At 50.9% G+C, this 26576-nt stretch overlaps 10 protein-coding genes across 10 annotated transcripts; 5 read left to right on the top strand and 5 right to left on the bottom strand.

Annotated features, from left to right (window-relative positions):
• Positions 1 to 15: 15 nt before the first annotated feature.
• On the bottom strand, positions 16 to 1482 carry AUEXF2481DRAFT_211725 (uncharacterized protein). The gene is made up of 2 exons (XM_013488504.1): positions 1294 to 1482; positions 16 to 1230 (listed from the first exon to the last, which is right to left on the bottom strand). Exon 2 carries the CDS (start codon positions 1124 to 1126, stop codon positions 80 to 82), a length of 1047 nt encoding a protein of 348 aa, XP_013343958.1. The 5' UTR covers positions 1127 to 1230; positions 1294 to 1482; the 3' UTR covers positions 16 to 79.
• A 700-nt stretch (positions 1483 to 2182) lies between these two features.
• On the bottom strand, positions 2183 to 3212 carry AUEXF2481DRAFT_39774 (uncharacterized protein). Its single transcript, XM_013488375.1, has 4 exons — positions 3040 to 3212; positions 2739 to 2989; positions 2564 to 2681; positions 2183 to 2500 (listed from the first exon to the last, which is right to left on the bottom strand). Exons 1-4 carry the CDS (start codon positions 3160 to 3162, stop codon positions 2327 to 2329), a joined length of 666 nt encoding a protein of 221 aa, XP_013343829.1. The 5' UTR covers positions 3163 to 3212; the 3' UTR covers positions 2183 to 2326.
• A 228-nt stretch (positions 3213 to 3440) lies between these two features.
• AUEXF2481DRAFT_39773 (uncharacterized protein) lies at positions 3441 to 5561 on the top strand. Its single transcript, XM_013488374.1, has 3 exons — positions 3441 to 3687; positions 3745 to 4645; positions 4699 to 5561. The coding sequence occupies exons 1-3, from the start codon at positions 3503 to 3505 to the stop codon at positions 5338 to 5340; spliced, it is 1728 nt and encodes a 575-aa protein (XP_013343828.1). The 5' UTR covers positions 3441 to 3502; the 3' UTR covers positions 5341 to 5561.
• A 138-nt stretch (positions 5562 to 5699) lies between these two features.
• On the top strand, positions 5700 to 6699 carry AUEXF2481DRAFT_39772 (uncharacterized protein). Its single transcript, XM_013488373.1, has 2 exons — positions 5700 to 5920; positions 6001 to 6699. Exons 1-2 carry the CDS (start codon positions 5886 to 5888, stop codon positions 6581 to 6583), a joined length of 618 nt encoding a protein of 205 aa, XP_013343827.1. The 5' UTR covers positions 5700 to 5885; the 3' UTR covers positions 6584 to 6699.
• AUEXF2481DRAFT_210415 (uncharacterized protein) lies at positions 6620 to 8517 on the bottom strand. Its single transcript, XM_013488503.1, has one exon. The coding sequence runs from the start codon at positions 8033 to 8035 to the stop codon at positions 6656 to 6658; it is 1380 nt and encodes a 459-aa protein (XP_013343957.1). The 5' UTR covers positions 8036 to 8517; the 3' UTR covers positions 6620 to 6655.
• Positions 8518 to 8772: 255 nt separating this feature from the next.
• AUEXF2481DRAFT_46949 (uncharacterized protein) lies at positions 8773 to 10542 on the bottom strand (the record flags this gene model as incomplete). The annotated part of the gene is made up of 3 exons (XM_013488436.1): positions 8773 to 9345; positions 9395 to 10356; positions 10407 to 10542. The coding sequence occupies 3 exons, from the start codon at positions 10540 to 10542 to the stop codon at positions 8773 to 8775; spliced, it is 1671 nt and encodes a 556-aa protein (XP_013343890.1).
• Positions 10543 to 11188: 646 nt separating this feature from the next.
• AUEXF2481DRAFT_210545 (uncharacterized protein) lies at positions 11189 to 13560 on the top strand. Its single transcript, XM_013488502.1, has 3 exons — positions 11189 to 11255; positions 11331 to 11662; positions 11710 to 13560. Exons 2-3 carry the CDS (start codon positions 11499 to 11501, stop codon positions 13436 to 13438), a joined length of 1893 nt encoding a protein of 630 aa, XP_013343956.1. The 5' UTR covers positions 11189 to 11255; positions 11331 to 11498; the 3' UTR covers positions 13439 to 13560.
• A 121-nt stretch (positions 13561 to 13681) lies between these two features.
• Positions 13682 to 15336, top strand: AUEXF2481DRAFT_65596 (uncharacterized protein; the record flags this gene model as incomplete). The annotated part of the gene is made up of 2 exons (XM_013488469.1): positions 13682 to 13999; positions 14047 to 15336. 2 exons carry the CDS (start codon positions 13682 to 13684, stop codon positions 15334 to 15336), a joined length of 1608 nt encoding a protein of 535 aa, XP_013343923.1.
• Positions 15337 to 16026: 690 nt separating this feature from the next.
• AUEXF2481DRAFT_29326 (uncharacterized protein) lies at positions 16027 to 23915 on the bottom strand (the record flags this gene model as incomplete). The annotated part of the gene is made up of 9 exons (XM_013488322.1): positions 16027 to 16656; positions 16712 to 16888; positions 16940 to 21998; positions 22058 to 22421; positions 22474 to 22667; positions 22717 to 22827; positions 22861 to 22886; positions 22937 to 23207; positions 23263 to 23915. The coding sequence occupies 9 exons, from the start codon at positions 23913 to 23915 to the stop codon at positions 16027 to 16029; spliced, it is 7485 nt and encodes a 2494-aa protein (XP_013343776.1).
• A 1419-nt stretch (positions 23916 to 25334) lies between these two features.
• On the top strand, positions 25335 to 26500 carry AUEXF2481DRAFT_4857 (uncharacterized protein; the record flags this gene model as incomplete). Its single annotated transcript, XM_013488252.1, has 4 exons — positions 25335 to 25350; positions 25400 to 25499; positions 25553 to 25711; positions 25771 to 26500. 4 exons carry the CDS (start codon positions 25335 to 25337, stop codon positions 26498 to 26500), a joined length of 1005 nt encoding a protein of 334 aa, XP_013343706.1.
• Between the last annotated feature and the right edge of the window lie 76 nt (positions 26501 to 26576).

Here is a 26576-nt window from a genome sequence, read left to right as displayed (position 1 = left end):
CCAGTTCTGACTAAGCCTCTAGCCTTGCGATATAGCAGATAGGCTTGAAGCCGTGAACCCAGGATGTCCTGCTGTGTCATCAAAAGTCCAAGAGTGCGTCGTTGTTTAACAAGTTCAGCCAATGTTCCCATGCTTGATTGTCGTCTGCAAGGGAATGCTGGTTGCTTGAGCTGTCTATCGCCGTTGCATTTGGGAGTTGCTCAAGACCGAAAGACTCTTGTAGGCTTGCATCCGTTTGCCATGGTGCTATCGAGCTGCCGTGAAGTTCTGTATTTACGGGTAGTGTCGGATAAGAGGACATGATATCCACAAAATCAGGTGGTATGGATGCCGTACTCGTATTCTCCCTCGATCGTCGACGACTCCACGCAGTCGATACTAGCTTCAAGAGACTGGTACACAAATCTTTGTGCAAAACATTACTCTTCCCAGACAGCAATTCCGGATTATACTGATACGCCAGCGAGACTTGTTTCCAAGCTTCCGTCTCGTCTGTCTCATCGAGGCTATCAAAGGCCAAGCCGTGAAGAACAGGAAAGAGCGCTTCGGTGCAGTAGAAGAGTTTTGTGTGCCATCGATAGCGATCCAGCATTGGGTTACTACAACTTGCATTCTGAGTCTGCAAGAGCAACAGTGCGGTGGCGAAGATTTGGACCTTGTTTTCTGTAGTCGTATCTTCGTGTATTGTGAGCAGACCATGGCAGTGTATCAGAGAGAGTCTGTAGACAGTCGTCTTGATCAGACATCTTGTCACCCTCTGCAGCGGGATAGACCCGTCACAGTAGCTTGCAAACTTTTCTTCTAGAGTCTTTTCTAGTTGATGGATGCCTATCACTTTGTCCTGCTGGCTCCAATTCTCGCTGCTGAGTCGGCGCACAAAATCACCAATCTCGTAGCGTACGGAGCAAAAAGCCATTTCTGTCAAGCCTTGCCTTTCGATGGGAAGAACCATCATATCTGGGTGCAGATCTGCATCATTTAGATTTAAAGGCCTTTTGGTGTCAAAGAGTGTTATGTGAGCTGAATCGGTATTATCAACTCCATCACAAATGTTGGTGAAGTGGCGGTTTAGCAAGTGTATCTGCCACCATAATCGACGACACATTTCTGCTCTGAAGATGGGCATCTCTTGTAGTGTAATTTCGCGGTGAATGCCGAGTCGTTGTGCATATCGTACTGCTACACCTATCACGAGCCAGAGACTTTGTGGATCGCTATGTTGGCGTGCTGCTAGCTTCATTCGAGTCAACTTCAGCGGTCTTTCTTGATAGAACAAGATGGGAGAGAACATACCAGATATAGCACAAAAGCTTGCAACAGTCCATGATCTGATTTTGCCATGAAGTCTGCATGAAGCAAACTTTGCTGGGTCGTGAAGAACAACTTTGATAACAAACGATCTCGTGGAGTCTTCATGAGCTGGAGACAAGTGGCGTTGTCGAGAGACTCGACAGCAGTGAGATAGACAGTCGAGAGCATCGCTTTGGTTTGTGGACTCAGATCTTCTTGCCCTACACCTGTTGCTTCGAGCAGTAGTCTCTGAGTCGTTGGCACATGAATCAAGTTACTGATTGGATTCACATTGTCGATATAGATTTGCCAGAGCTGGAAGGCTTGCACTGGCTCCGGCCAGTACAGCTGTTGTTGAGAGGTCGATAGGGAATTGCCGAAAAGAATGGCTTCGACCCGAAACAGATCACTGTACGTCGAGAAAGTGTTAGTATTGGTAGATCCTCACATCTAACAGATGACTTACCTTGACTCAGGTCCCTGAGTTTCGTCTCGCATTTCACATGGTCCATTGGGAGATCGTGGTGGATTCTGCTCAGCCGGCAATGCGTCATTCATGACATGTTGTAGACCTGAGATACCGGTATCTCTACCAATAAGCCGTCTACGAGTTCCGATGATACGCGCTGATGGCCTTCTATTTCCGGGAAGGCGATCACATACCACTCCAGCTTTCACGCATGAAGCGCAGGGTTGTGTACCGTCACATTTGATTTTGCGTCGCTGACATCGCGCACAACTGTGACCACGAGTGAGAGGGGTACTCGTGCGTGCTGAAGTCGGACTCGGTTGAGATGCATCCATAATGTCCATGGATGTGCGGGTCTAAAAGCAGGCATAAGAGAGCGGATAGCGAAAGTGCGGACAACTGGACACGGGACCGCTTTGTGCCGCCCCGCTCCGCTTCCGTTCGGCCCTTCGGTCAATACATGTATATCAACAGGATTAAATGGTCTGCGCATAGAGCCTACGGTATACGCATAGGATGAATTTCCAAGGTCAGCATAACAGTCAGATCAAGGCATCTAAGTTGCATCTATGGTCCATTCTCAAGAGCACAATCGCGCAACACCTTTCCCCACGCAGGCCTCCGCTGCAGCCTGTCCCACCAAACTCTAACATTCGGTCGGGTCAAGATCATACCCTCCATGTTAAGACGCGGGACCAGTTCAAGCCATGGGATATGGAACATGTCTACCAGGGAAGCTTCCTACAGAAGACACCTTGAATCAGTAAGGGAAGAGGCGATCACTTCGCTCCCGTCTGCACTTACGTTGCCCGTAAGGTAAGTCTGCTTTTGCAGGACTCTATCGTAGTAATCCAAAGCCTCCTCGAACTTGGACTTGGAGGAATTCACCACAGCAATATCAGGTTCTCCGCGGCCCATCATCCTTTTCGTATTGTCAGCGTAAAAGGCCATATACAGAATCCAGGCTGGAGGCACTCACCTCTTGAACATCATCTCATAGGCCAGTATCGAGATGCTAGGCTCAAAGTACGAATACTCGATAGATGCAGCTTGTTCAAATGTAGCTAGGTAGTCTGCACTACTAGCGAATAACAAGAGCGATGAACCGGCAGATGCGTACTTGGCCAGGAGGTATCTGCAAATAGCTCTGGACTCAAATATTTGCATAGGTCCATCCACGAGGGCTGGCACTTTGCCAAAAGGATGAAATCCTTGGATATATTCGGGAGCCTGGAGGAAATTAGCATTGCCTGACTGGAGTTCAAAGCATGAAACATTACCTTGTGCTCGCCCTTTCCCATGTCTATGTCGATCAGTTGATAGGACAGGTCCAGCTCTGCCAATACGAGCATCACCCTCTGTGTGCATGTAGAAAATCTTGATCCATGGAGCGTTATAGTCATCTTACCAGTGAGTAGATAAAGACGGGGTTGTAACGCATTGAAGATGCGAGGACAGCGCCTGATATTTGTACCAAGGTGGGTGTCTGCAAATAGATTGCGGTTCCGTTGGGCTCGCGGTCCCGCTGGTCGTGCGGTCCCGAGCGGACGCGGTCCCGTCCCTTCCGCCTATGAGATAAGAGCATCGCACACGTCCAGGAGGAGCGGACATTGTCGGTCACAAGCGGGACCGGAGTATCAAGGGCGTTGATCAACAGCTCGGACAAATGAGGTGTGTTAAGCATATATACCCCGCCGTAGTCACACCTCTTCACTATCATCAACTCTTCTCACCACACTCAACATGGCAGGAAACGCTGCACAGATCAATGACACTATTCCCATGAAGGGATCGTCGAGAACACAGTTCGATTTCCCGACCACATTCGACCACTCTGGTATACCATTGGAGGCGGATGAGGTCCCTGTCATTATCATTGGCTCCAGTATGGTTGGCATGTTTATGGGACTACTACTGGGTCATCATGGGTGTGTATAACACTTCTCTCGGAGAGATAGAGAGAATTCTGACTGACATGGACTTAGCGTCCCTTCCATATCCTTCGATCGTCACCCCTCGACTGCGATTCATCCTCGAGCGGCACTATTCCTTCTTCGCACTGTCGAGATACTACGTCAGTTAGGACTCGAAGAGACATTTGTGAAGGAGAGTCGATCAAACTTCGACCTTGATGCCGGTATGCTTGTGGTGGAAAAGTTATACAAAGGCAAGACACTTGCATCCTTCCAGGAGAGCGATCCTGCAGAAGTTGCAAAGGTCACTCCAAGTGTCCGACTCTGGCTTACGCAAAATATGTTCGAGCCCATACTTCGAAGACATGCATTGAGTTATGGAGCTCAGCAACAGTTTGGTCAAAGCGTGGTACATTACGAGGAACTTCCGGATGGTGTGCTGGTAGTTGTCAAAGGCGATGACGGCACGCTGAAGAAGTATAAGACGCAGTACCTCGTAAGCTCAGACGGTAACCGAAGTGCAACACGAAAAAAGGAGGGCATTGAGTGGAGCGGACCAGGACACATCAATAATGCCATCTCGATCAACTTCAAAGCAGACTTGGTACCTTATCTCGGTACTCGAGCGGTCCATGGAACGACTTACATCAACAACAAAGATGTGAGTGGGGGCTTTCGTCTCGATGCTGGTGGTAAAGGAGGTTTCTTGATTGTCACTCGTGCAGCAAGTCGAGAAGGATTTGAGCCAGATTCCGTGTCTGAAGAAGAAGCTCGCGCTTTTTTCGAAAACTGCTCCGGCATCAATGCCGATGATTGTGGGTTGAAGATCCAGTTCATCTCGTACTGGTCAGTCGCAGCGTATACGGCAGAAACCTTCAGGGGCAAGAAGGAAAATAGTCGTGTCTTCATCATGGGTGATGCAGCTCATGTTATGCCACCAACGGGTGGTATGGGCGGCAACACGGGCGTTGCGGTAAGTGGTGACATCTTAGCGTTTAGTAAACCAACCATCCTGATATCTTCTAGGACGCTTACAACCTCGCATGGAAACTTGCCTTCGTTCTTGGTGGCAAGGCATCCTCGCGCCTTCTTGATACCTACGATCAAGAGCGTCAGCCAGCAGCAGAGTTTGCAATGGAGCAAGCCTTCTCCAGGCTTGTCACTCGAGTCTACCATGGAAAGAGCCCCGATGGAACCAAGTCTCTACCTGAACTATCCGACATGATCTGTGAACTGGGTCTCCGCTTCACCTGTGGCGCGATTTGCCTCTCAGACAACCAAAACTCGAACAAGACCCACGAAGATCCATACGACCCATACGTCCTACCAGGAGGAAGGCTGCCTCATGTTATTCTCAACGTCTCAGGTAAAAGCTTGTCAAGTCTTGACCTAATCAAGCAGAATTTCGTTCTCTTTGTCGCCGAACAGGACTCGCCGTGGTTACAAGCATCGCAGGACCAAATATTGCCAATCGACTTTTGCGAAATCAACATGACATCGACCTACCAAGATCGAGAGGGGCTTGCACGGAAGACTTGGAAGCTTACCAGAGGCGAAGCTTTGCTCGTCAGACCAGATGGAGTGATTGCATGGAGATCTGGTGAGGTGAAAGGCACCACACACTGCGAGTCTCTGAAGCACGCTTTGAAGATCATTCTCGAAGATTAGATGTTAGATGGACAAGATGGTGTCAGACGAGTGATACTAGAGTCTCTACAATGGTTCACATAGCAAGCTGGGAAGAACTGGCCATTATCATCATATCTGCATGTTCAGCTATCGATGGAAACAATCAGACTTCTTTCTTGTGGAATGATGCTTCTTGGTACAGGTTTACGACTTGTAGAATCATAATTTTGTGGCGAAATGTCGACACAATATCATTCGAGCTCTGTCAGATGAATTATCGAAATATGTATGTAGCTAACCGACACTCCCGCAAGCCCGGAGAAACCTCCGCAGCCAGATGGCGGGCGAGCTATGACGTCTCCACTTGCCCACAAACCACTGTAATGCCAACAGAGCAGCAAACAACATACTGTAAAGCTTCCACTGACAGTAAATCGCAATGGCTGATCATGAGATGATCAACTCGCTGGCCGAAACCATCACCCCCCGACATCACGAACTCAGTCCATGACTTCCGGTTCTCCCATCCCCCAGACAAGAGCCATATAATCGTCCCCAGCACCGATGATGTTCGAGTCTGGTTCATGGACCAAAGCGATATATATGATGAAGAGTGTCTGTACGTAGCTGCCCGAATCCGCCACAGTGGTTTGTTCATTCTTCAAAAGTTTGTGTTGTTGACGAAAGAAACCTTTGCAGTAAACAATTCAGTCATATTCTCGCAGTCATCTACTCTCAAAAGCCCACAACCGACCAGATTCTGGAAGCCGCGAAGCCATGTTCTGCAACTTTTTGGATGAATTTGATCATTCTCCTTGATCAGCTCACGCGAAATTGTTACAGGGGCAAGGAAGCAGCGCAAGTATTCGACTTCATCGACCCGTTGGCACCATCTATCGTTATGACAGCCCGCAGATTGAACATTCATGAGATGCTAGAAGTGAGATGGAAATTGGGGTACAGGATTTGGTTATTTACGCCGTCCATACATGCTGTAGATTTGAAGATGCAAGAGATTATGGTCGAGGAACATAGGGCGAGATTTGAGGATCTTCAAGAGCTTGTACAAGGAGATGGGGAAGGGCGGTATGAGGGAGAGAAGGAGTGTAGAAGGGTGCTAGAAGAGGAGGCGCAGAGACTGAGTGATGTCAAGGTGATATTTGATCGAGCGACCAAAAATCATTTTGTCGCAATTGAGAGGTTTGGGAGACTTCCCTGGAGGAATGAGAGTTTGGGACGCGTCACTACGGAGGAAGAACAAGAGTTTCTAGAGTCTCTGTAGTGCTTGGCCAGCAATCTTGAAAATTGAGTCCCAAATATCTTTGCAGTCAAGTTTTCGAGGGCTCCAACAAGTTCAAGAAAGGTCGATTTCGAAACTATGCCATACCTTTTTCCAATCCTTCGTCTTTGCAGCAGGCCACAAGCGACGGACACTCTGTGCAAACACAACGCCTTCCAGCATAGGATCTTTATCGTGCTCGTCCATCCATTCCCGGTCCAGCTTTTCTTCTGGATCTCGCTCTGTGACAAAGCATTCATGTAGTTTGTCGTCTCTCGTATTCCTGGTACAATACCAAGAGCGACCAATGTAGGATAGCACATCAGTCAAGTGTGAGGCACCAAAACCACCGCATTCCTTTGCTCCATCGACAGATAGGGTGAGACACTCTAGAGGCTGCGAAATCGCTGGCTTCGCGGCCGAGATAGTGTGAAAGATTGATCTTGCGAGATTCGCGTCAACGGCAAAGTCAATCAGAGCCCCCCCGAGTTGGGTACTCTCCTCCTGACTCATGACTTTCTCGATCCCCCGGGGATTGTGGAATTGTCTGCAAGACTCGGAACTGAAAGTAAAAGCTTGCCGACTATAGAGTGATAGATGTAGTTTGCGTAGAGAGGGTATGGTCCCCAGAGCGCGATAGACGGCCACTTCGTTTACATCACCTTGCGACCTGAGTAAACACAGACCTAGCTCTTCTATTTGTGGACAGTCTCGATGGATCTTGTGCATGAACTCAACACTTGTAAAGCCAGCTGTATTTGCGGACAGGTGTCCGTCCGGCACCATACTAGGACGTGGTAGCAGTAATCGGCGTAGACGCACGCCGTGGTTTTCAAGTACTGTATCTATCGTTGAGCTCTCGTACGGTCCACTGATCTTGAAAGCCTCCAAAAGAGATAGTCCAAGTGATAGCTGGTTCAATGCGGCAGTTACCGATTCACACACGTCACCAAGACCCAAGTTTAAGGTGAGAATTTTGAGTTTTGAAAGCTGACATGACGATAACCAGAGTAATGCGTCAACTTCGAGGTAGTTGTGCAACTCGAGATGTTCCAGCTTGGGAAAGTCTGTGACCGTGCTCCACTCTTTGAGCGCTAGTGCCGAGTCTCTGGCAACGATATTGAGATGTCGCAGAAATCCCATAGATGTTGAGGATGAGGGGAGGCTTCCACGTTGATACCGATGGCTAGGGCCTCTAAGAGCTTGAACAAAGCACGGAGAGCTCCCACTAAATTCCCAGAAAAGATCGACCTTGCTTAAATTTGGCGCTGCTCCGGCTAACATGTCCTTGATGGCATCCTCGGCATAATTGGCATAACCACGATCGTCCAGAGTGTCGTAATGCATAGCCAGACTGTACAGGCAAGCAGAGATGGCCAGCTCCACCTCGTAGGGATCCAATACTATCGGCTCCGCTGCAGGTCGATACAAACAACGCATCCTAAAGTTTCGCATGTGCAGTCGAAGTGTAGGTCGATCGCGATTGATGTACCTCAAGATACGCGGGGGTATTTGTTCTCCGCAACCCCATGTCAATTCCCGTAACCTGGACAGCTTCTCAATGAGACAAGCGAGGCTGTTCCACTCTTCATCTTGTTGAACAGGTGTGGATTCCCTTCCGTCTACGAAGCAATATTTCCAAGGTTCGACTGGCTCGTCTCCACAGTCGTTGGACTGCTCCGTGTAGGGATGTTGCCAAAAGTTTTGCGCCAGAAATTTGACATGCTGAACATATCGGAAGCCATCTGTATCCACAAGCACACTGAGCCATCGCTCGACGGCAAGTTCAAGTGTTTTTGGTGAAGCAAACGTAATGGTCACGGTCCGGTGCAAGTGTATCCTCGAAAAGCTATGGCATTGTTTGTTGACAAGGGCAAAATTAGTGAGACTGGCATGGTCGAGGTAAGCAGCAGCATACTCTATTAGAGTATGTCTGACGACAGCGCTGCCATTCTTTGATGTTGAGTAAGCCCAGGTGATTTATCTAGGACAACGATGGTTTTATGTGGGGAAGCAATCTGGGTCACGTGCACATGCGTCCGTAGCATTGAGAAAGAGCGAAGCTTATTGTTCCTGCAAGCATCATCTAATTTTCCTATGATGTTCGGCAGTCCTCCCTGATTACCAGTTCTCCCTGATTACTTTTCGTTATTATGCCACTCCTCGGAGATCCTGATCCTTCTCATAAGTTTCTAGGATTTAGGAGCACGACCGTTGTAGTTGACACCGGCAGACGCGGTATAGTTGCCAAAGCAGTCATAGTTGTAGTTGATCTCAGCAACTCTCTTCTGCAGAACATTGACCATGGTGTCGAAAGGACAGAGACCATCCTTGTCGACAGGGCAGCCAGCGTGTGAGTCCGAGACAGGAACGACAGCGTCGTTGACCAGGAAGCGAATTTGCTTAGTCTGGTTCCTCGAAGGGCAAGTCATGATCTGGGTGGTGAAGTGGGTGGCAAAGGGAACAAGCTTGCTGGCGACAAAGGTGTTGGAGCCTTGATTACCAGTGGCGCTGAGCGGAGGACCGTTGAACAAGGCTGTCAGATTGAAAGCAGTAAGAGTGTCCAGCACGACAACCTCGTGAGTAGCATCGGCGTAGATTGACTGATTCAGAGGGAAGTAAGTCGATGAGTTATCAAAGGTCTTGTTAAGGGCAGAGGTTGCGTCAGGGTAGGTGTGAGTGAAGCGTGCGAGCCACTCCTGCAAGAAACCCTTGCCTTGAGCAGCGGAGACGGGCGAACCAGGACCGTTGTTGTAGTAGAACGACTGTGTCATGTCAGCAATGGTAATGCAGACGGGTCTTTGGAAAACTTACCAGATCGTAGTAGTACTCGTAGTTGATGAAGTCCTCCTCACTGAAAAGGCCACAGAACTTTGAGTAGCCAAGAGCATTGGTCTCGTACGAGCAAAGCTGGAGCATCTCGATGGCATCTGTGGCAGTGAAGTTGAGAGCACCCGAAACCTGGGAGTTTAATCTGGCAAGAGTGGCATTGAACGCATTGTTGGCAAACTTGTTGGCTACAGTACTTCCAATACTACCACGGGTTGCGATGTTGGAGTTGGGGCAGACTTCATAGGGTGCACCGGAGTTGTTGACAGTCGAGTTCTCGACCAAGATCTCGATGTTGACCTGGTTCAGATACTCGGGGACACCGAAGAAACCAGCAGCGAAGTTCTCGGCTGTCTTGACCATACGGTCTTGCGACTGAGTGCGGAAGACAGGGAGGGCATCCTGCTCGGTGAAGTTGTTGAGCAGTTCACCGTACAGCTGACGGTATTCAACACCGAGCTGGAAGTTCTGGCTGCGGCCGAAGGGGGTGAGAAGTTCGGCACCAAGCTTGTAAGTCCAATCTGCCAGGAAGGTCAAGTCTCCTGTGACATTGAAGCCAGAAGCGGTGGCGTTGTGCACCTTCTGGGCGAAGGTGGAAGGGCCAGCACCACTGGTAGGGTAGCGGGCACCGTGACGGTACAGCAAGAGCATCTGGTTGATGGTGCAGCCCTCTGGGATGAGTGGGTTTGCTTCGGGCAGACCATAGTCGGCAGACGAGACCGAGTACCAAGGGCTCAAGTTTCCCCAGTACTTTGTAATGTCGAACTTGTCGCCATAGCCGGACGAACCGTGAGGTTGAGGTACGGCCAGCGGGAAAGACTGAGCGGCACCTGAGTTGTATGGGTAGATGGGAGCAGTCTGGGCAGCAGCGGCCTCTTTACCAGTGGGAGTAGGCCCGGGGAAGCCGACAACGGACTCGTCAGGGAACAGGGCAGTGTTGACTTTGGCTGCAGAGGGTTAGTACTGTTGCATTGACACGACGTCGTGTGCTACTTACTACTTGCTGGAGGGAAGATGTCTGAAGCAGTAGATCCGGCAGTCTTTGAGTTTGCGACATTGCTGCTGACAGCAGCGCCAAAGGCTACATCCGCCACGAGAGCCAATGCGGCAACGTTGAACAAGGAAGAGAGCATCTTGATCGTTTGAACACAATGTTTACGCTACACAAGAGGTGCCGGCAAGCAGGCATTTGTACTGCTTCACCATCGCCATGTCGGATGCCACGGTACATGAATTCAAGCTCGTCAGGGCTACATTGGGAAGCTCGCGAGAAGAATATTGCCGAAGGATGCGTTGTTCAACAAAAATGCCTCGAAGAAATGGCTGGTGGAAGTGTAATCGTGCATACCACTGCCGTCATGCGGGAGAGCTCGAAGCCAAGAGCCAAGGAGAGCTTGTCTTTTTGGCACGTGTCGCATCGAACCCTGCGAAAGACCATCATGAGCCGTCAAAAGCAACATGCCCACGTGCAATCGATACCAGGCACCGTCTACAGCATGGATGTAGTCCGCGATGCGATTGGCAGTTCTCGACTTCGACCTTGAGACATTGAGCGCCTCTGCCGTATTCACGCTCGGCAAGACGCGCTTCTGAGCCTCGTCGCGGTATATGCAGCTGGAAATCCTTCCCTAATACTGGATCCTCGAGCAAGCCATGTTCGATAGATGATGATGCTAAGCAAGCGCCTCGGACACTTGGCAGATGCTTCTTCGCTCGGTGCAGGGCTTGACCGTCTGGCCTCAAACGTTGGAAGAGTCGCTGAATGCCTCAAGCCTGGGCTTTCTTTGAGTTCAGACCTTCTTACTGCAAAACACTCGTCTACCACGACACTCAAGTCCTCATATGGGTGAGTTCGGGTAAATGTGTACCCAGCGCTGTTTTGGCTACATGCCACAGCTGAGACGGTCGGTCTGCCGTCTAGACCCCTTTCTCGTGTTCCTGAGGCTCTGTGTCCAGCCACGCGTACAGGCGTGCGCGGACTGCGACGCAGCTTTGAATCCCAGGCGTCTTCGTAGGTCCTTGTACATGGTGTTCTCGAGAGTTGTATAGACAGATAGAGGCACGCTTGACCTTGTCTCGATTGCCATCGATGCGCGGATTCACGTCACCCCTCTGCGCTCGGCCTTGGAGGTGGCTCCGCAATGTTGCAGCTGCCTGCTTGCTTCTGTGCCTGCTTCTCTACCATATACCGGATCGGACATGGAGAGGCGCTGGACTGCTCGTGTTTGGCGCCCACTGGGAGAAGTTTCCGCTGTAGGCAAACACTTGTTTGTGTTCTTCATATGGCTGACATTCTTCAGATTGAACGGCTACTATGCCGGTATCCGTACGCTCGTTCCGTCCCCGCACCACCTGGACAACTCCTCGTCCCGCGGCCTGGCCGATTCCGACAGGTCATCTGGACTGAAAGAGCAGGACGTGGACGATCGACGCGTTGAATACAGCCCTCACAAGTGGACAGTGGGGACACAAGACTGCTTCCTTGACGAGGCTCGCACCATGAGCATTCCAAAGGTCTACTCGTATACCGGTGTACCACAACACCATCCAGATCCGCTCCACGGCTCTTACAGAGTTCTTGGTCTACGAGATGATGTGTGCTTCGACAAACATGGTCGCTTAGACGTCTATGGCGACATTACAGACTCGGCACCTGAAAACACATGGCTGTCGCGAGCTGGAACTGAGAGCAGGCCTGCGTCGGAGGGACCCGAGCCAGCATTTGTGGACTGGACTGCAGTCGATTGGGCCGCAGCGCAAAAGAGATGCTACAAGGACAACTCCCATCGATTCAACCCGCCCAAGAAAGCGGAACAAGCCAAGCCTTCCGATCGGCAGATCGTACCCAGACAAGCTATTGTGCTTAGGACGTGGACGGGCTATAACTACACATCTCATGTCATGATGAATCTCAGAGCACTCATCAGCGAAGCATCTCTAGCATCGAGGGGAGAGTATGATGTCCATCTCTTGGTCCATGTCAAGAACAATTCGGCACTATTCTGGGAGGATAAACATCTTTACGCCACACTTCGCAATGAGTCTGTACCGGAGGAGTTCCGAGGTCTGGTCACCCTCTGGTCCGAGAAACAAATGGAATTGATCTATCCTGGTCCTTTTTGCAACAATACGTTGAACAAGTCAGGAATGTCAATACATGGAGTCTATCGAAGCTCCCACATGCCATTACAGCACTTTGCCCAAACTCATGCTCACTACGAGCATTTCTGGAATTGGGAAATGGACATGAGGTACATCGGTCACTACTACGAACTATACAACCAGCTTGGCCAGTGGACGAAGTTGCAACAAAGACATGGCGCTTGGGAACGTGGCGCAAAGTATTATATCGAGAAACTGCATGAGACCTGGGCCGATTTTTCTAAACTTGTTGCTCAGGAGAATGTCAACATGGTTCCAGGCCCGGTAAACTTCCCTGGTTCGAAAGCATTCGGGTCGCACAAGAAGGATCAGGTTCTTGGTGCGAATCCAAAAGAGGACGCCGATTTGATCACATTGAGCCCTCTTTTTGATCCAAATGAGTCAGGCTGGTATTTCGACAAGGACATCACTGGATATGACACCGACTTGCCAATGCCCCCTCGTCGTGTCGCTATTATTGCAGCATCTCGCATGTCTCGCAGACTGCTTCAAGTGATGCATATCGAGACTGTTGAGTACAAACGCTCGATGTGGACAGAGATGTGGGCACCGAGCATTGCTCTGCACTACGGTCTGAAGGCAGTGTATGCGCCTCACCCTGTCTACTACGACCGCGAATGGCCTCTCGCGACCGCCAACAACATATTCAATGCCGGCGAAAACGGTTCCTCTGGTGGCAATGCTTCGTCAGTGTTTGGAGCTTTCGAGCACAATCATTTGGGAAGCACTTGGTATCACAATGCTCGATTTGCTGGTGAATTATGGAGAGCTTGGTTAGGACGTGGCAGTGGAGAGAACGCGGAACGCAAGGGTCTCGATCGCATGTGCTTGCGTCCAATGCTCTTGCATACAATCAAACACGAATAGTGTGTTCATGCCAGTGCTAAAGCAATGTGAACGCCTGAAAAAGCGGAGGGGGTTTGCTTACTATCGGCTAATACCCCAGGATGGAGAAGCCCGCGCTTGCCCGCTCGACCCACGCGACACCGAGATTACCCTTTTAGGTTCACTTGCACAACACTGCTTACGACACCTCAAACCTTTCTTATGAGGCCTGCCAATGTCTCGGCTTCTCTCGCTCAATTGTAAATTCTGTGTCTCGCTGCCAATATGGACAACTCCATCGCCTTGCAAGGCGAACAGACGAATAGCACTCAATCACAACACGCTTTGGAACCGCTCAGTATCGACGAAACTGCACATGAGTTTGAGTTGACAGGACTCAACCTGATCACTGTAATTTCAGGATTGATACTCGCAATCTTCCTGGTCTCGCTTGACTCGGCCATTGTCGCTACCGCTGTCCCATATGTGACAGCCGAATTCAAGTCCACTTGCGACACTGCTTGGTATGGCAGCGCGTATACTCTTGCTACATGCGCCCTCCAACCTATCGCTGGAAAATTATACGCAAAGTTTCCTATCAAGGTAAGCGTCACATTTTCAACCTTCCGCGCAGCCGCTGACTATCGCAGACCATGTTTCTTGCCTTCATGGCGCTGTTCGAGATCGGATCTCTGGTCTGTGCGACGGCACCAAACGCTGTGGGATTGATTGTTGGAAGAGCGATTGCAGGTGCTGGAGCTGCTGGATGCACGACTGGCGGATTCTCGATTGTCGCAATCTCTGTACGACTTCCCAGACGGACAACCTACATCAGCGTGCTACAGTCAACCTTCGGCATCGGCATCATGCTTGGCCCACTTTTGGGCGGAGTCTTGACAGAACGTGCTTCTTGGAGATGGTGCTTCTACATCAATCTGCCGATCGGCGCCATCACAGTCCTCTTCCTTTTCTTCTTTTTCAACCCACCAAAGCAGGATCTGAACACCACACCAGCCCGCAAGATGGCAGCCTTGGACTTGATCGGTCTATTTTTGTTCGCTCCGGCCACCGTCATGATGCTTCTTGCGCTTCAATGGGGCGGTTTGGAGTATGCTTGGGGTAGCGCGACTATCATCGGACTCTTTGCCGGAGCGGTGGTCCTCACATGCATCTTTGCTCTTTGGCAAGTTCGAAAGGGCGACGACGCTATGATCCCACCGAGGCTCTTTACTCAGCGTGTGGTATTTTTTGCTTGCCTCACAGAGCTCTTTGCCATGGGTACCGTCTACATCGCAATCTTCTATCTTCCTCAGTGGTTCCAGATCGTCAAGGGTGTCACTCCTATCAAGTCTGGTGTCATGTATCTGCCTTTGTCCATGTCAGATGTCGCTTCCGCGTTGGTGGTCGGCATACTGCTGCCATATGTCGGTCTGACCAATCCATTCATCCTGGCAGGCACGACTTTGCTTGCTGTTGGATCAGGGCTCTTGTCAACCCTCACCACATCCTCAGGTCTCAAATACTGGGTTCCTTATCAAATACTTCCCGGTCTGGGCGCTGGTATCACACTTTGGATGCCTTATGTTGCGATCCAGACTGTACTGAAAGCCGAAGACATCCCCGTCGCCACAGCTCTTTTACAATTCTTCCAATCCTTTGGCGCAGCATTGTTCTTGGCTTTAGGCCAAGCGGTCTTCTCGAGTGTCTTCGCCACTGCTTTGAAGTCCTCTAATGTTCCCGGACTGGATGTTTCAGCTATAGTTCATGCCGCTCCTGCAGATCTCCGGCGGCTCGTGCCAGAGGAGAGTCTGAGTCATGTGCTGGATGCTTATAACCAAGGTGTGACAAGTACGTTCTATCTGGGAGCGGGATTGGCGGCGGCTGCTTGTTTCGCGAGCTTTGGCTTACAGTGGAAGAATTTCAAGCCGAAGAGCGACTAGGTGTCAGTACACGATAGTCCTAAACGTTATTCCATTGGAAGCCAAGTCGCATGGTGCCTTTCTTTTCTTTGCGCGATGTCAGGCAACGAGGATCATTCGTTGTGAACGGTGTGGTTGGATAGATGGAGACGATGACAGAGAGATAACTACGTAGATGGAGGACAATGATTGTTCGCGTCATTGATATTTGCTTTTGACAGCTTGAAAGATGGTTAGTGAAAGATAGTGGTGCAATCAAATGGTGGTGACAGCGGGCTTCGGAAGAACGAGTGCAAGGAGCGTGTTTTTCGTGATCCCGACCGCAACATCCAACAGACTGTCCTGAGACTTGGGCAACCTCCAGGAGTACTACATCTTGGCCTCTTGCATGAATCTGGGAGAGTGAAGGGAAGCAAGGCGATCTCCATCGTCGTCGACCAATCCCAAAGTACGGCTAATGGGACAACCCTGTCCTTCCAAATTCGGGCTTCGATGGCATTCTTGGCAGCGCTGACATCATCGACTGAGCCAAAGACTTTTTGCTTTTCTTTTTAGAACAAAGATTGAGTTTTGTCACCCGCCTAGCTCCGACGCAAGACCATGACCCACAATATCTGATCGTACCTACTTCAACTTCACACCGGCAACGGAGGTCCAAGGCTCATTACGTTGATCTACGCTGTGCGAACGAACAATATGCCTCTATCTACTCTAACCTCTCTGCGCGAGAATGCTCTCGGCCAATGCCTGCAAATTCTCAGCCTGCAAGATGGCGCTCAACGCCAACTCTACACTGGTCTCGCGTCGGATCCAGTTGCGCAGCTCGACGGAAACGAGTGAGTCGAGACTGTAAGTCGCAAGTGGAATATCTGCTCTGACATCCTCACGCTCGATCATGGTCATGGCGGAGACCTTCGATATGAGGGCCTCGATCAAACCAGTCAGCGGATCCGCCGAAGCAGTCCACGATGTTGCTGAGGTATTGGCGTCTCCTACCACACCGGCCTTCTTCCTTTTACTTGCCTCTGCGATCAGCCGCTCCTTGGTATGTACAGGGTGGAAGTACTTCCACGGGCCATTCTGTACGGCCTGACCATCCAAGTACATCTTGAAGGCGGCGATCTTGCCATTGTGGTGGAATGGCGATGACTTGCCGAGGATTGCTCCCTTGACCGCAGTACGAATATCAGCCATTGTCAATGTGGCGCCCAAAGTCTGTTTCAGAGACTCGCTGAGGTCGTTCTGCGCCACGTAGCCGACGTCGAGAACGACCGGCAGGGCGAAAGAAACGGTGTGCTGACCGCGGGCGTTGCGATACTTCGTGAAACCGTCGTAGAACGACTTGATCGCGAACGTCAGCCATGTGGCACATCGAGACAGACGCGAGCATGCTTACCGCAGTTCCAGCATAGATGGCTTGTCCAACATTACCAGTATCTCCCAGGAAGGAAGAAAGATTGATGAAGAAGTCGAGACCGTCATGGAAGCACTGATCCAGATTCCAAGCTCCGCGAACTCTGGGACCGGTAATGATCTTCCAATCCTCGTAGGTCGCATTCTCGAACAATTTATCCTGGGCATAACGTCAGCTTTCATCTGTATGGCGACATTCATCACAACTTACGCTAAGAAGGAGAGCGCTGTGGATGACGCCCTTCACAGGAGGAAGTTCGTCCTTGATTGTATCGACGACCTTTTGCAGCTCAACAAGTGAGCCCACATCACAGGCGAGAGCTTTGACGCGGACTTCGCTGTTCTCGTATTTCTTCAGGAGCTTCTGTACTTCGGGGCTTGAGCCACCACTACGACCAAGCAGCACAATGTTACGTGCGCCCATGTCGATCAGGAGCTGCGCAAGGTCGAGACCAATACCGCGGGTACCGCCTGTGATGAGATATGTGCCATCAGTCCTCATTGCGAGAGGAGTAGGCTGGAGGTCGCTCTCTGCAACGACCTGGTCATCTGCACCTAGAGTGAATACAATCTTACCGGAACCCTCTCCAGCCTTGATCTTTCGAAGACCGGTCGAGAAGTCAGAGATTGGAAGAACTGTGACAGGCTGCAGGGGTACAGCAACCTTGTCCTGGAGCAATTTGGTAACATCCGCGAAGACGTCCTGGATTTCGTGAGGGCGGTGCTTGTATAGATCGCGAATATCGATACTGCTGAAAGCAACGTTGTTGTCGAAAGGCTTCATGGGGAGAAGATGACTTTGGAAGGCATTTTTTCTACCAATCTCGACAAAGCGACCACACTTGGCAGTCAGGGCCCAAGTCTCAGTCATGAGCTCTCCGGTCAGTGAGTTAACAATTACGTCTATACCTTTACCATCTGTCGCGCACAGAATGTCGTTTCGGAACTGGGTATTGCGGCTGGAAAAGATCTGGCTTGCAGGAATGCCGAAGGTCTCGTTCAGGAACGCTCTCTTGCTCTCACTTCCTGCTGTGACAAAGATCTGAGCGCCGGTGTGTTGCGCGAGGACGATGCATGCTTGCCCGATAGCACCTGTAGCCGCGTGGATCAGCACAGACTCTCCCTCTCGCAGTCTTGCCGTGTACTGCAGAGCCAATACTGCAATGGTATATGCGAGCGGAATGCTTGCGGCATCGGTCGAGCTTACACCCGACGGGATCTTGCACGTAAGCGAAGAAGGCACCTTCTTGTAATTAGAGAAGGCACTGCCCTCCAATGTGAGGAAGGCGACTCTGTCGCCTTGCTGCAAGTTGTTGACCGCACTGCCGATAGCCACGATTTCACCAACACCCTCGAATCCGGGAGCGTCCCAAGGAAGTGTTCCGAGGACAAAGTCGAGATCCCGAGATGTGAGACCAGCTGCCTCAACCTTGACAACTACGTCATCTTCCTTGAGGGCTTGTTGCAGGACTGATGTTCTGCGGAAGTAGATTGAGTCAGGGCTGCCAGCAGTGTCAATGGTCATCTCCAAAGCTCGCTGTCCGTCCCAGATATTAAGAGACTTGCGGAAGGCAATGCCTCTCTCGACGGCAAACTGTTCCTTAACTTCCTTCATCTGTCGCATACGAGGAAGATGAATCGATCCATTGTGCCAGACAAAGTCCTGGTCTTGTGTGCGTGTGACCTCAGGATCGCGAAGTGTCTGAGACAGCTTTAGTATTCCAGCAAAGCCGTCCTCTGTGCGAGGAATGCCTTCGACCACCATGAAATTCTTGGGATCTGTCTCAAGGCGCAGGGTTCGGAGAATGCCCTTGATCGATGCAGCATCAGGTGTGGAACCTTCGGGGATCACCCATAAAAGTCCGGAGTTGTGCAAAAGCAAGTTCTTCAGCATCTCGAACTTCTCGTTGTCGACGTTCTGCACAAGACTATCGGTCAGGGAGTCAACGAAGACATATGAAGTGTCGGCAGCATCGCCAATCTCAGCAACAGGACTGATCTCTACCGAGATGCCAAGTCGCTTGGAAAGCATGTCAGCCACAGATTGTGCATATTCAACTTCTTCCTCGTCCATGAATGGTCCGCACACGGTGATCGTGTTGCGCTCAGCTTGTGAGCCGACTCTGGTGGAAGTAATGATGCCCACCATTTGCTCGACGCCAGGACGATCAGAAATGCTGGTATCAACACCGGAGAACCCTGCGTCCTTCAAGAGACGGTCCCACTGAGGTACTGGGAGCATGGGTCCTTCCTCTCGGTCGCGATAGTCGTCCTCTGCGTACCACCATCCGGGAAGTAATGCAAAGGGCAGTACATAAGCAGGGTGCTGGTTCGCTTCAAGTAGGAATAGCTTTCCTCTTGGCTTGAGAAGAGTACGAACGTTGGTCATGGTAGTCAACATGTCTGCTGTGGCATGCAAGACATTGGCAGCTACCACTATATCGAATTCTCCGGGTGCAAAGCCTTGGGTTAAGGGATCTTGGCTAATGTCAAGCTTCTTGTACGTGATACGATCCGACCATTGTGCCAGCTTCTTACGAGAGTTCTCGAAAAAGCCAGACGAGATGTCTGTGAAGGTGTAATTGAGTAGCGCAGCCTCATCCCGACCCCTGGTAAGCGCTTCCAAAATGGGAAGAGTTGTACCAGCGGTGCCACCTCCGATCTCCAGTATCTGGAGCTGTGGCTCAAGATCACTCATGTTCTCGGCAAGGTTGCCCAGGACTTTGCTCATATGGGCGTTCGTCACATCTGCTTCGTAATAACGAGTCAGACGGTTGTCGATGAGCATGAGCTCAAGAGGCTCGAGCTCCCCTCTCAGAATGCGGACGAGTTCTTCGCCGATGATGCAAAGCAATTCTCCTTGACCATTACCGCTGCGGACCTCCTCAATTAAAGCGACTGGCTTGGTGTCGAAGACTACACCGTACTTCTTCACTGCTCTAATACCCCAACTGACGAATTTGGCGAGGTGATATGGCAACTTGCTACGATCATCTCCGGCTGTCTCACGAAGACCGTGATCAATGTAGTAAGCTGCGATCTTCTCCATCTTCTCCGCACGCTGCATCTCTGTGCTCGGAGGTCCACCAAGGTACATCTGCTTGGTCAACTCATCTTGAGGTAGATGGTCAAACTTGGACAACAATTCCCAGGCCCAGTGGTCAGGCACGTTGGCTGCTGGATTGATCTCTTCCTCTGCGGATCCGATGGAGCGGAATGCCACAGACTCCCAATCTGCGACTGGAATTGGCACGTTGTCGACTCCACGGTAGAAGGCGGCAACGCTGATCTGCATACGACCGCCCTTGGTATCGTAATGGAGAAGGCTAGTGACAATGTCGAACTTGCCTTTCGGAGTGGCAGGGATCTTGTTGGAGATTCTGAATCTACTGATGTAGTTCGGCATCTGCGCAGGCTTCGTACCATCTTCTGTTGTCTGCAGCGGACCACCTCCTTGAAGGAAGCCATCAAGGGTAGGAGGATCGACCGTTACGTGTGATCCATAAGGTCCCGGACTGTGCAGACTTGCGCCGAGATCACGAAGATGATGCTCAAGAACAGTGTAACCTTTGCCCTCCCAGAAGCCAGCAGTGTTCTGGAATGTCGGGCCGTAGCGAGTTGCTCGTACACCGGCGTTTTCGTACGCATAGGCAGTATCGTGTTCGATCAACTCGGACTTCCTGTCGATCAACGGCAGAGTGGCTTTCAGAGTTGGCGTCTCTGATGTCATGTCGACCTCCTCTGGCTCAATCTGACCATAACCGTGGATCGTCCATCCATTGGCGGGCGTCCAAGCAGAGATCTCAAAAGACCATATGGTGGACGAGAAAGAGCCGGTACCAGTAACAGCAGGCTTGAGCTTCGTGACCATGTCCACGGACTCTTCCTCTTTAATCTCCATACTTCTGACAACATGGAAGTCTTTGAGAAGGAACGCAGCCGGAGGGTTGCTGACAGTCCTTCTCACTGCCTCGATGGCACAAGACATGTAACCAGTCATGGGGAATATGATTGCACCCGCAACATTGTGATCACGGATCCAAGGCATCTCGTCCAGCGTGAAGACCTGTCTGTACGCGCGATCTCGACCTCCGCTCGACTCAATCCTTCTTCCGATGAGTGGATGATACGGCTCTCCGGGGAAAAGCTTCTCGCCGGTTGCTCGAGGTCTGATCTCGTATCTGGTTGACTTGTCCCAGCAATATTTGGGAGTCTCAGTGACGACGCTCGCATTGTGTTTGGATGTCTGGTTGACTCCACCAAGATCGATGGCGGTTCCCGACGTGTAAAGTGAAGCTGCGAGATTCAAAACCGCTTCTTTACTCTGAGTACCTCGAACAAGGCAAGAGATGTAGGTGAATGCCGGAGTTTGACCTGGCAGCGCGTCGATGGTCTGCTTGATCGGACCCTTCAAAGCAGCATGGGGTCCGACTTCCACGATGACATTTGGTGGTCGACTAGATCCTTGTCTAGGCGAAAGGACTGTCTTGATCGCATCTGCAAAGCGCACTGGCTGTACCAGGTTCTGGACCCAGTAGGATGCCTCGATCTTACCACCATCGTGAACCAAACCAGTAACAGAAGACACGAAAGTCGCTGAGTTGCCGTCACCTTCTGGTGTTTTGTCCTTGCAGAAGGGAGTGATGGCGCGGAGATAGAAGTCGGCAACGGCCTGCATGTGCTGAGAATGGTATGCGAGCTCAACCTTGAGCTTGCGACTGAACAAACCATCGGCCTCAGCAGCTTTGTGAACATTGTCAATAGCGGCTTCGTCTCCAGAGATGGTGACGCTCTGTGGGCTGTTATAAGCAGCGACAGTAGCGTAACCGTTGGCGTGCTGCTTGATGAGTGTTGACGCTTGCTCGGGTCCTACACCAAGAGCCAACATGGCACCCTTTGAGCTTTGAGATTGAGTCTGTTCTTTTGCCAAAAGGGTAGCAGCTTGGCCACGGAAATAGGCCAGAGCGATTGCGGTATCGAAGGGAACAAGACCGGCAGCATAGGCAGCAGCTATTTCACCGCTCGAGTGACCAGTCACGAAGCTTGGGGCCACATTCCAGGCCTTCAGCAACTCGACAAGCGCCAACTGTATGACCGTGCAAGCCGGTTGACTAATTTCGGCCTCATTCACGCGTGTTTCTGCAGTCGACTTTGCCAATTCTTCCTTTATAGACCAGAAAGCTCCGATATTCTTGAGGCTGTTCTCTGCTCGATCAATCGTAGCTTCGAACACTGGGTAGGTCTGCAGATCAGAAGCCATCTGAGCGTATCTATCATGACAATCTAGTCAGAGGCCTGGATCTGAGAATGTGGTAAAGAAGTCACTTACTGAGCACCTTGTCCTGTAAAGACAAAGGCAACTACTGGATCTCTGTTTCTCACAGGCTTGACGGTCGAGATCTTCTCTTGAAGATCGGCCACTGAGTCAGTTACGATGGCGACTCGATGAGCGTGATGAGTGCGACGTTGACCGAGAGTGTAGCTGAGATCCTTGAGCAACTTCTCGGACTCCGGAGCCTCACTGAGGTACTCTTCAAAGGTCTCCAAGTAGTCCTCGAGACTCTTCGCAGTCCGAGCCGAGAAGACAGCTAGCTTTCTCGAATCAGCAGAGGCTCTGTGCCCGTTCACACCGTTGGTGGCGGGTCTTGTAGGTGCCTTTTCCAGAATCACAGCAGCATTGCTACCGCCGAAGCCTACGATAAATTTAGCATGCGCGGTATACGACCGGAGGAGATGCTGATGTACCAAAGTTGGTGACGATGGCTCTTTTGGCCTCTCCGGCTGGCCAGGGGATTGCAACATCTGCGACCTTGATCTTCTCCTTGTCAGAGATTCTCGGGTTGATCTTCTCAAAACCAGCCGTGGGCAAGATGGTGTCATTTTCGAGCATCAGGATGGCCTTGACCATGCCGAGAATTCCACTAGCGCCCTCGAGATGCCTGTGAGTTGTGAGAAGTGGTTTCATGCATCAGTACGATAATCACTCACCCAAAGTTAGACTTGACGGATCCGATATAAATCGGGTTAGAGGCTCCTCTGTCCTTGGCGAGGACGGCTGTAAAAGCACTTGCTTCGATGGGATCACTACACGAGTCAGCACTGTGTGAAAGGAAGTCGAGGGGACAGATTTACCCAGCCGCTGTACCAGTCCCATGGCCCTGAGAAAGAGTCAGCTTGTATTCATTGTGCTATGAACCAGTTGACTGACCTCAACAACGGGAGTCTCAGCAGGATCCAGCCCGACTGAATGATGGATATGTTGAAGGAGTCTCTTCTGAGCTTGCACGTTAGGCAGAGTGATGCCGTCCGAACGTCCTCCATGGTTGCAGGCTGTGTTACGGATGATAGCGTGAATGGGATCACCATCTCTGATCGCGTCGTCAACACGCTTGATCAAAAGACAAGCAGCGCCTTCGCCACGACCAAAGCCGGAAGCCTTTGAGTCGTAAGAGAAACTTCTGCCGTGCTCAGAGAGTGCGCTGACGACTTCATTAGCAATGTTTAAGCACAAGAATTGTTACATGATGCACAAACCCAGTCTTCTCAAGTGCAAGCCAACCGCCAGGACCCAAGCTGAGTGCTGCAGATCCGACGAAGGCTGAGGTACACTCGCCGTTGCGGAGAGCGGAAACTGCTTGATGTGCCGCGTAGACACTGCTTGCGCATGCAGCATCCAGAGTGATGCTTGGTCCATCGATGTCCAAGAAATATGACACACGATTGGCTGCCATGCATGGAGCGACTCCTGTAGCTGAGAACGTTTTGGCAGAGAACTGATCGTCGCCCAGACGCTGAGAATACTCGTGCTGACCGCTACCGATGTAGACACCGATCTTTTGGCCGGCGAGGTCAAGAAGAGTTTTGCCTGCGTCCTCTGCAGCCTCCAAGACACACTCAAGCATCATACGATGCTGAGGGTCAGAGTTCTGGGCTTCTTCTGCACGCATGTTGAAAAACCCTGCGTCGAATGCGTAGATGTCGTCAGGTACGAAATGCGCACCCTCAGCTCGAAACACGCCAGATTTGTCGGCGCCGGGCTTGTAGTACGCAGCCTTTTCGAAACGATCGGCAGGTATGTCAGACCAAGCAGAACGAGCCTGTGCCAAGTAATCCCAGATACCTGTCCTCCCGATACCAGGAGCACGGTAGGATAGGCCAATCACTGCGATCGGAGTGTCGTGAGGCATGATGAATGATAAAGTGTAATGTTCAAGTTTGATTGGAATAGATGTTTGAAAAGACGGACCTCTCAGCAGCAGAGGCAGGAACTTATAGTTACTCTCCTTTGGCAAGATGTTTTCGCCAACTGGCAACAACACTCCATCATCTGCCGACGGAAATATTCAGACTAAAATCCTCCGACTATCGAAGCCGACATTCGGCCTGTCATTCGAGCATCCGTTAGTGGCTGGACCATCATCAAAGAACCGAAGATAACATGCAAGCTGAATCAACCGCATCGCAGGCGAACGCTTACGAGATCATCTCAGATAGTGCCGAGAATGTGTTGTCGTGCGCGATCCTACAATATCCACTCTGAAGATATTGAATACCTCATGGGGTGACGCTTACAGACAGGTGGATGAAGATCCCACACCTCATACATCAATCAGAGCGAGACGACTCGAATCAATGATGCATAAGGATTCCATGCAATGCGGAACTCTTGTTGCAATGTTGCTGGCGTTGAGATTGCTATCGTAGGTGACAAGGGTCGCCATTCGTGATCGACCATCCAGTATATTGTAGCGATGGCCTGAGGACTCTCACTTACATCACGTTGAGAAGACGGCGGTGATGATTCTCCTACCAGAAGTACTGGTGACCACTTTCAGCGTCCTTCAGAGCAGACAACACCTCTACCCTCTTCTTGGTCGAGCATATTCAAGACTCTGTGGAGTCATGGGATCTGAGATCTGAGCATTAGCTTGTTAAGTCCCCAAGAGAATAGCGAGGCTGAACGTAAAAGGAAGGACCGAACCATCATTCTGCACGATTCCATCACACTGAGCAAACCGTCGTGATTGTCAAGTCATGGCTGGAGCAAACAACAACATGATCGATCCATGAACATGCAAACAAGGACAAGTGTTGTCCTGACTTGTGTGGGTGGCTGGGCGAGCGCGTTGCTCGGCACAATCCTTCGGGCGATGACTGTGTTTCTCAGGATCGGTCTGCCCCTGCGCATCCAGTGTGGGTCTGCGGAGGCACAGCTGGTAGATGATAGAGACGAAACCATCGATCACAGAAATCACGAGCGGGGTAGTCTCCGACGATCACGAGATTAGCCGGGAAGAAGTTCGTTCCTTCCGGTATCAGGCCACTCTTAGGCAGCGACGATCATCACAGCGTGAATGCCGCCAGTCGCCAAGCCGTGCTCATATCCTGTGAGGCAGGGGTGCATGCGTGGAGATGCCTGAAACCCTGAACTACCACAGCGTCGGGCCGCGCCGCGCGTCCCAATCGGCAATCAATGCTTGGACGCCTAATAGCCACCATAAAATAGTCAAATCAAACCCCATACTTCTGGCCGGCTCGTATCAACTCTAGAAAACTGCCGTGCCTTGAGCATCGCTGCTTTTACAAGACCCACCAATCTGCCAAACATGAGCGGAGAGCCTGGTAAGGTTTTAAGCCTGCCTGCTATGCCGCCCTCGCTAAAGTCTTGCAGTTCTGTACAGTCTCTACGTCTACGCGCCCAACAAAGTCGCGCCCGTACTGTTCACTGTCTTGTATGGAATTTCGGCAGTCGGTCATATATGGCAATGCGTGTGAGTTCATGAAGCATATGCGAACCAGAAATGCGTTTGACGCTCCGGAACAGTCATTACAGTGCCTGGAGAATGATAGGGCTTCACCCGATGTGTGCCGTCTTCTACACCGCCGGCTATGGTCTTCGTGAGTACGGCGCGTTCAATTACCTGTACTCGACAACCAATTTGAATGCGTTCATCGTCAGTCAAGTGATGATATACATCTGCCCGTACGTGCATCGCATCCCTAGCACGCCTCAAGTTCTTTAAGCTAATAATCATCATGCAGACCGCTGCTGGAGCTGGCGAACTATCACGTCTTGGGCCGCGTACTGTACTATGTGCCCTATTGCGCTCCATTTCCTCCCAATCGAATCATGTCGTTGTTTGGCGCACTGGTCGCCGTCGTCGAAGCACTCAATGGTCTCGGTGTCGCCTTCACCTCTAACCCGTCTTCGTCACAAAGCGTACAAGAGCTTGGTAGTAAGTTGACCAAAGCATCGCTCGCATTCCAGCTTGCAGTCATCGTTGTCTGTGTACTGCTTGCTGGTCTCTTCTATCGCAACTGCAAGAAGCAAGGTATCCACAGTCGAAACGTCAACGTACCACTCATAGCACTGTCTTCGAGTATGTTCCTCATCCTCGTACGCTGCATATATCGTCTTGTTGAACACATGGGAAACGTCGGACTTGCCATAGACGACTTGGAATCGATGAGACAGCTCACCCCGATCCTTCGCTATGAGTGGTTCTTTTATGTGTTCGAATCGACCACGATGCTCTTCAACTCGGCTGTATGGAACATCTGGCATCCTGGTCGATACCTGCCCAGATTACATAACATCTACCTTTCATCAGATGGCACCGAGGTAGAAGCAGTGGAAGACTCGGATACCAGACCACTGTTGGCCAAAGCCGGATCAGTGCTGACTTTTGGCCTATTTTTCCGGAAGAAGAAAACGGAGAGGCAGCAGAGCTATCTCCTAGACTCAGGCAACAGTCGCGATTCGCAAACATGAACATTGATAGGTGATAATCTCTTGTTCACGGTTGATGTTAGTGCTAAGGTTTCGTCGAACCATGTGTCTTTGACAG

Source organism: Aureobasidium subglaciale (assembly GCF_000721755.1).
Source record: "Aureobasidium subglaciale EXF-2481 unplaced genomic scaffold scaffold_10, whole genome shotgun sequence".
In the NCBI taxonomy this organism is placed as follows: Eukaryota; Fungi; Ascomycota; class Dothideomycetes; order Dothideales; family Saccotheciaceae; genus Aureobasidium; species Aureobasidium subglaciale.
The sequence above is the reverse complement of the archived record's forward strand: the minus strand, read 5'-3'. Positions and strand labels throughout refer to the sequence as shown.

Bases quoted from the DNA above. Each gene is read 5' to 3' on its own strand.
- AUEXF2481DRAFT_211725 (XM_013488504.1), bottom strand. From the start codon at position 1,126: ATGCCCATCTTCAGAGCAGAAATGTGTCGTCGATTATGGTGGCAGATA.
- AUEXF2481DRAFT_39774 (XM_013488375.1), bottom strand. From the start codon at position 3,162: ATGACTATAACGCTCCATGGATCAAGATTTTCTACATGCACACAGAGG. The intron at 2,990-3,039 runs GTAATGTTTCAT...AATTTCCTCCAG, and splicing joins TGGGAAAGGGCGAGCACAAG to GCTCCCGAATATATCCAAGG. The intron at 2,501-2,563 runs GTAAGTGCAGAC...TGTCTTCTGTAG, and splicing joins AGACTTACCTTACGGGCAAC to GAAGCTTCCCTGGTAGACAT.
- AUEXF2481DRAFT_39773 (XM_013488374.1), top strand. From the start codon at position 3,503: ATGGCAGGAAACGCTGCACAGATCAATGACACTATTCCCATGAAGGGA. The intron at 3,688-3,744 runs GTGTGTATAACA...ACATGGACTTAG, and splicing joins CTACTACTGGGTCATCATGG to CGTCCCTTCCATATCCTTCG. The intron at 4,646-4,698 runs GTAAGTGGTGAC...GATATCTTCTAG, and splicing joins GCGGCAACACGGGCGTTGCG to GACGCTTACAACCTCGCATG.
- AUEXF2481DRAFT_39772 (XM_013488373.1), top strand. From the start codon at position 5,886: ATGGACCAAAGCGATATATATGATGAAGAGTGTCT. The intron at 5,921-6,000 runs GTACGTAGCTGC...AAACCTTTGCAG, and splicing joins ATATATGATGAAGAGTGTCT to TAAACAATTCAGTCATATTC.
- AUEXF2481DRAFT_210415 (XM_013488503.1), bottom strand. From the start codon at position 8,035: ATGCGAAACTTTAGGATGCGTTGTTTGTATCGACCTGCAGCGGAGCCG.
- AUEXF2481DRAFT_210545 (XM_013488502.1), top strand. From the start codon at position 11,499: ATGCGCGGATTCACGTCACCCCTCTGCGCTCGGCCTTGGAGGTGGCTC. The intron at 11,663-11,709 runs GTAGGCAAACAC...GACATTCTTCAG, and splicing joins CACTGGGAGAAGTTTCCGCT to ATTGAACGGCTACTATGCCG.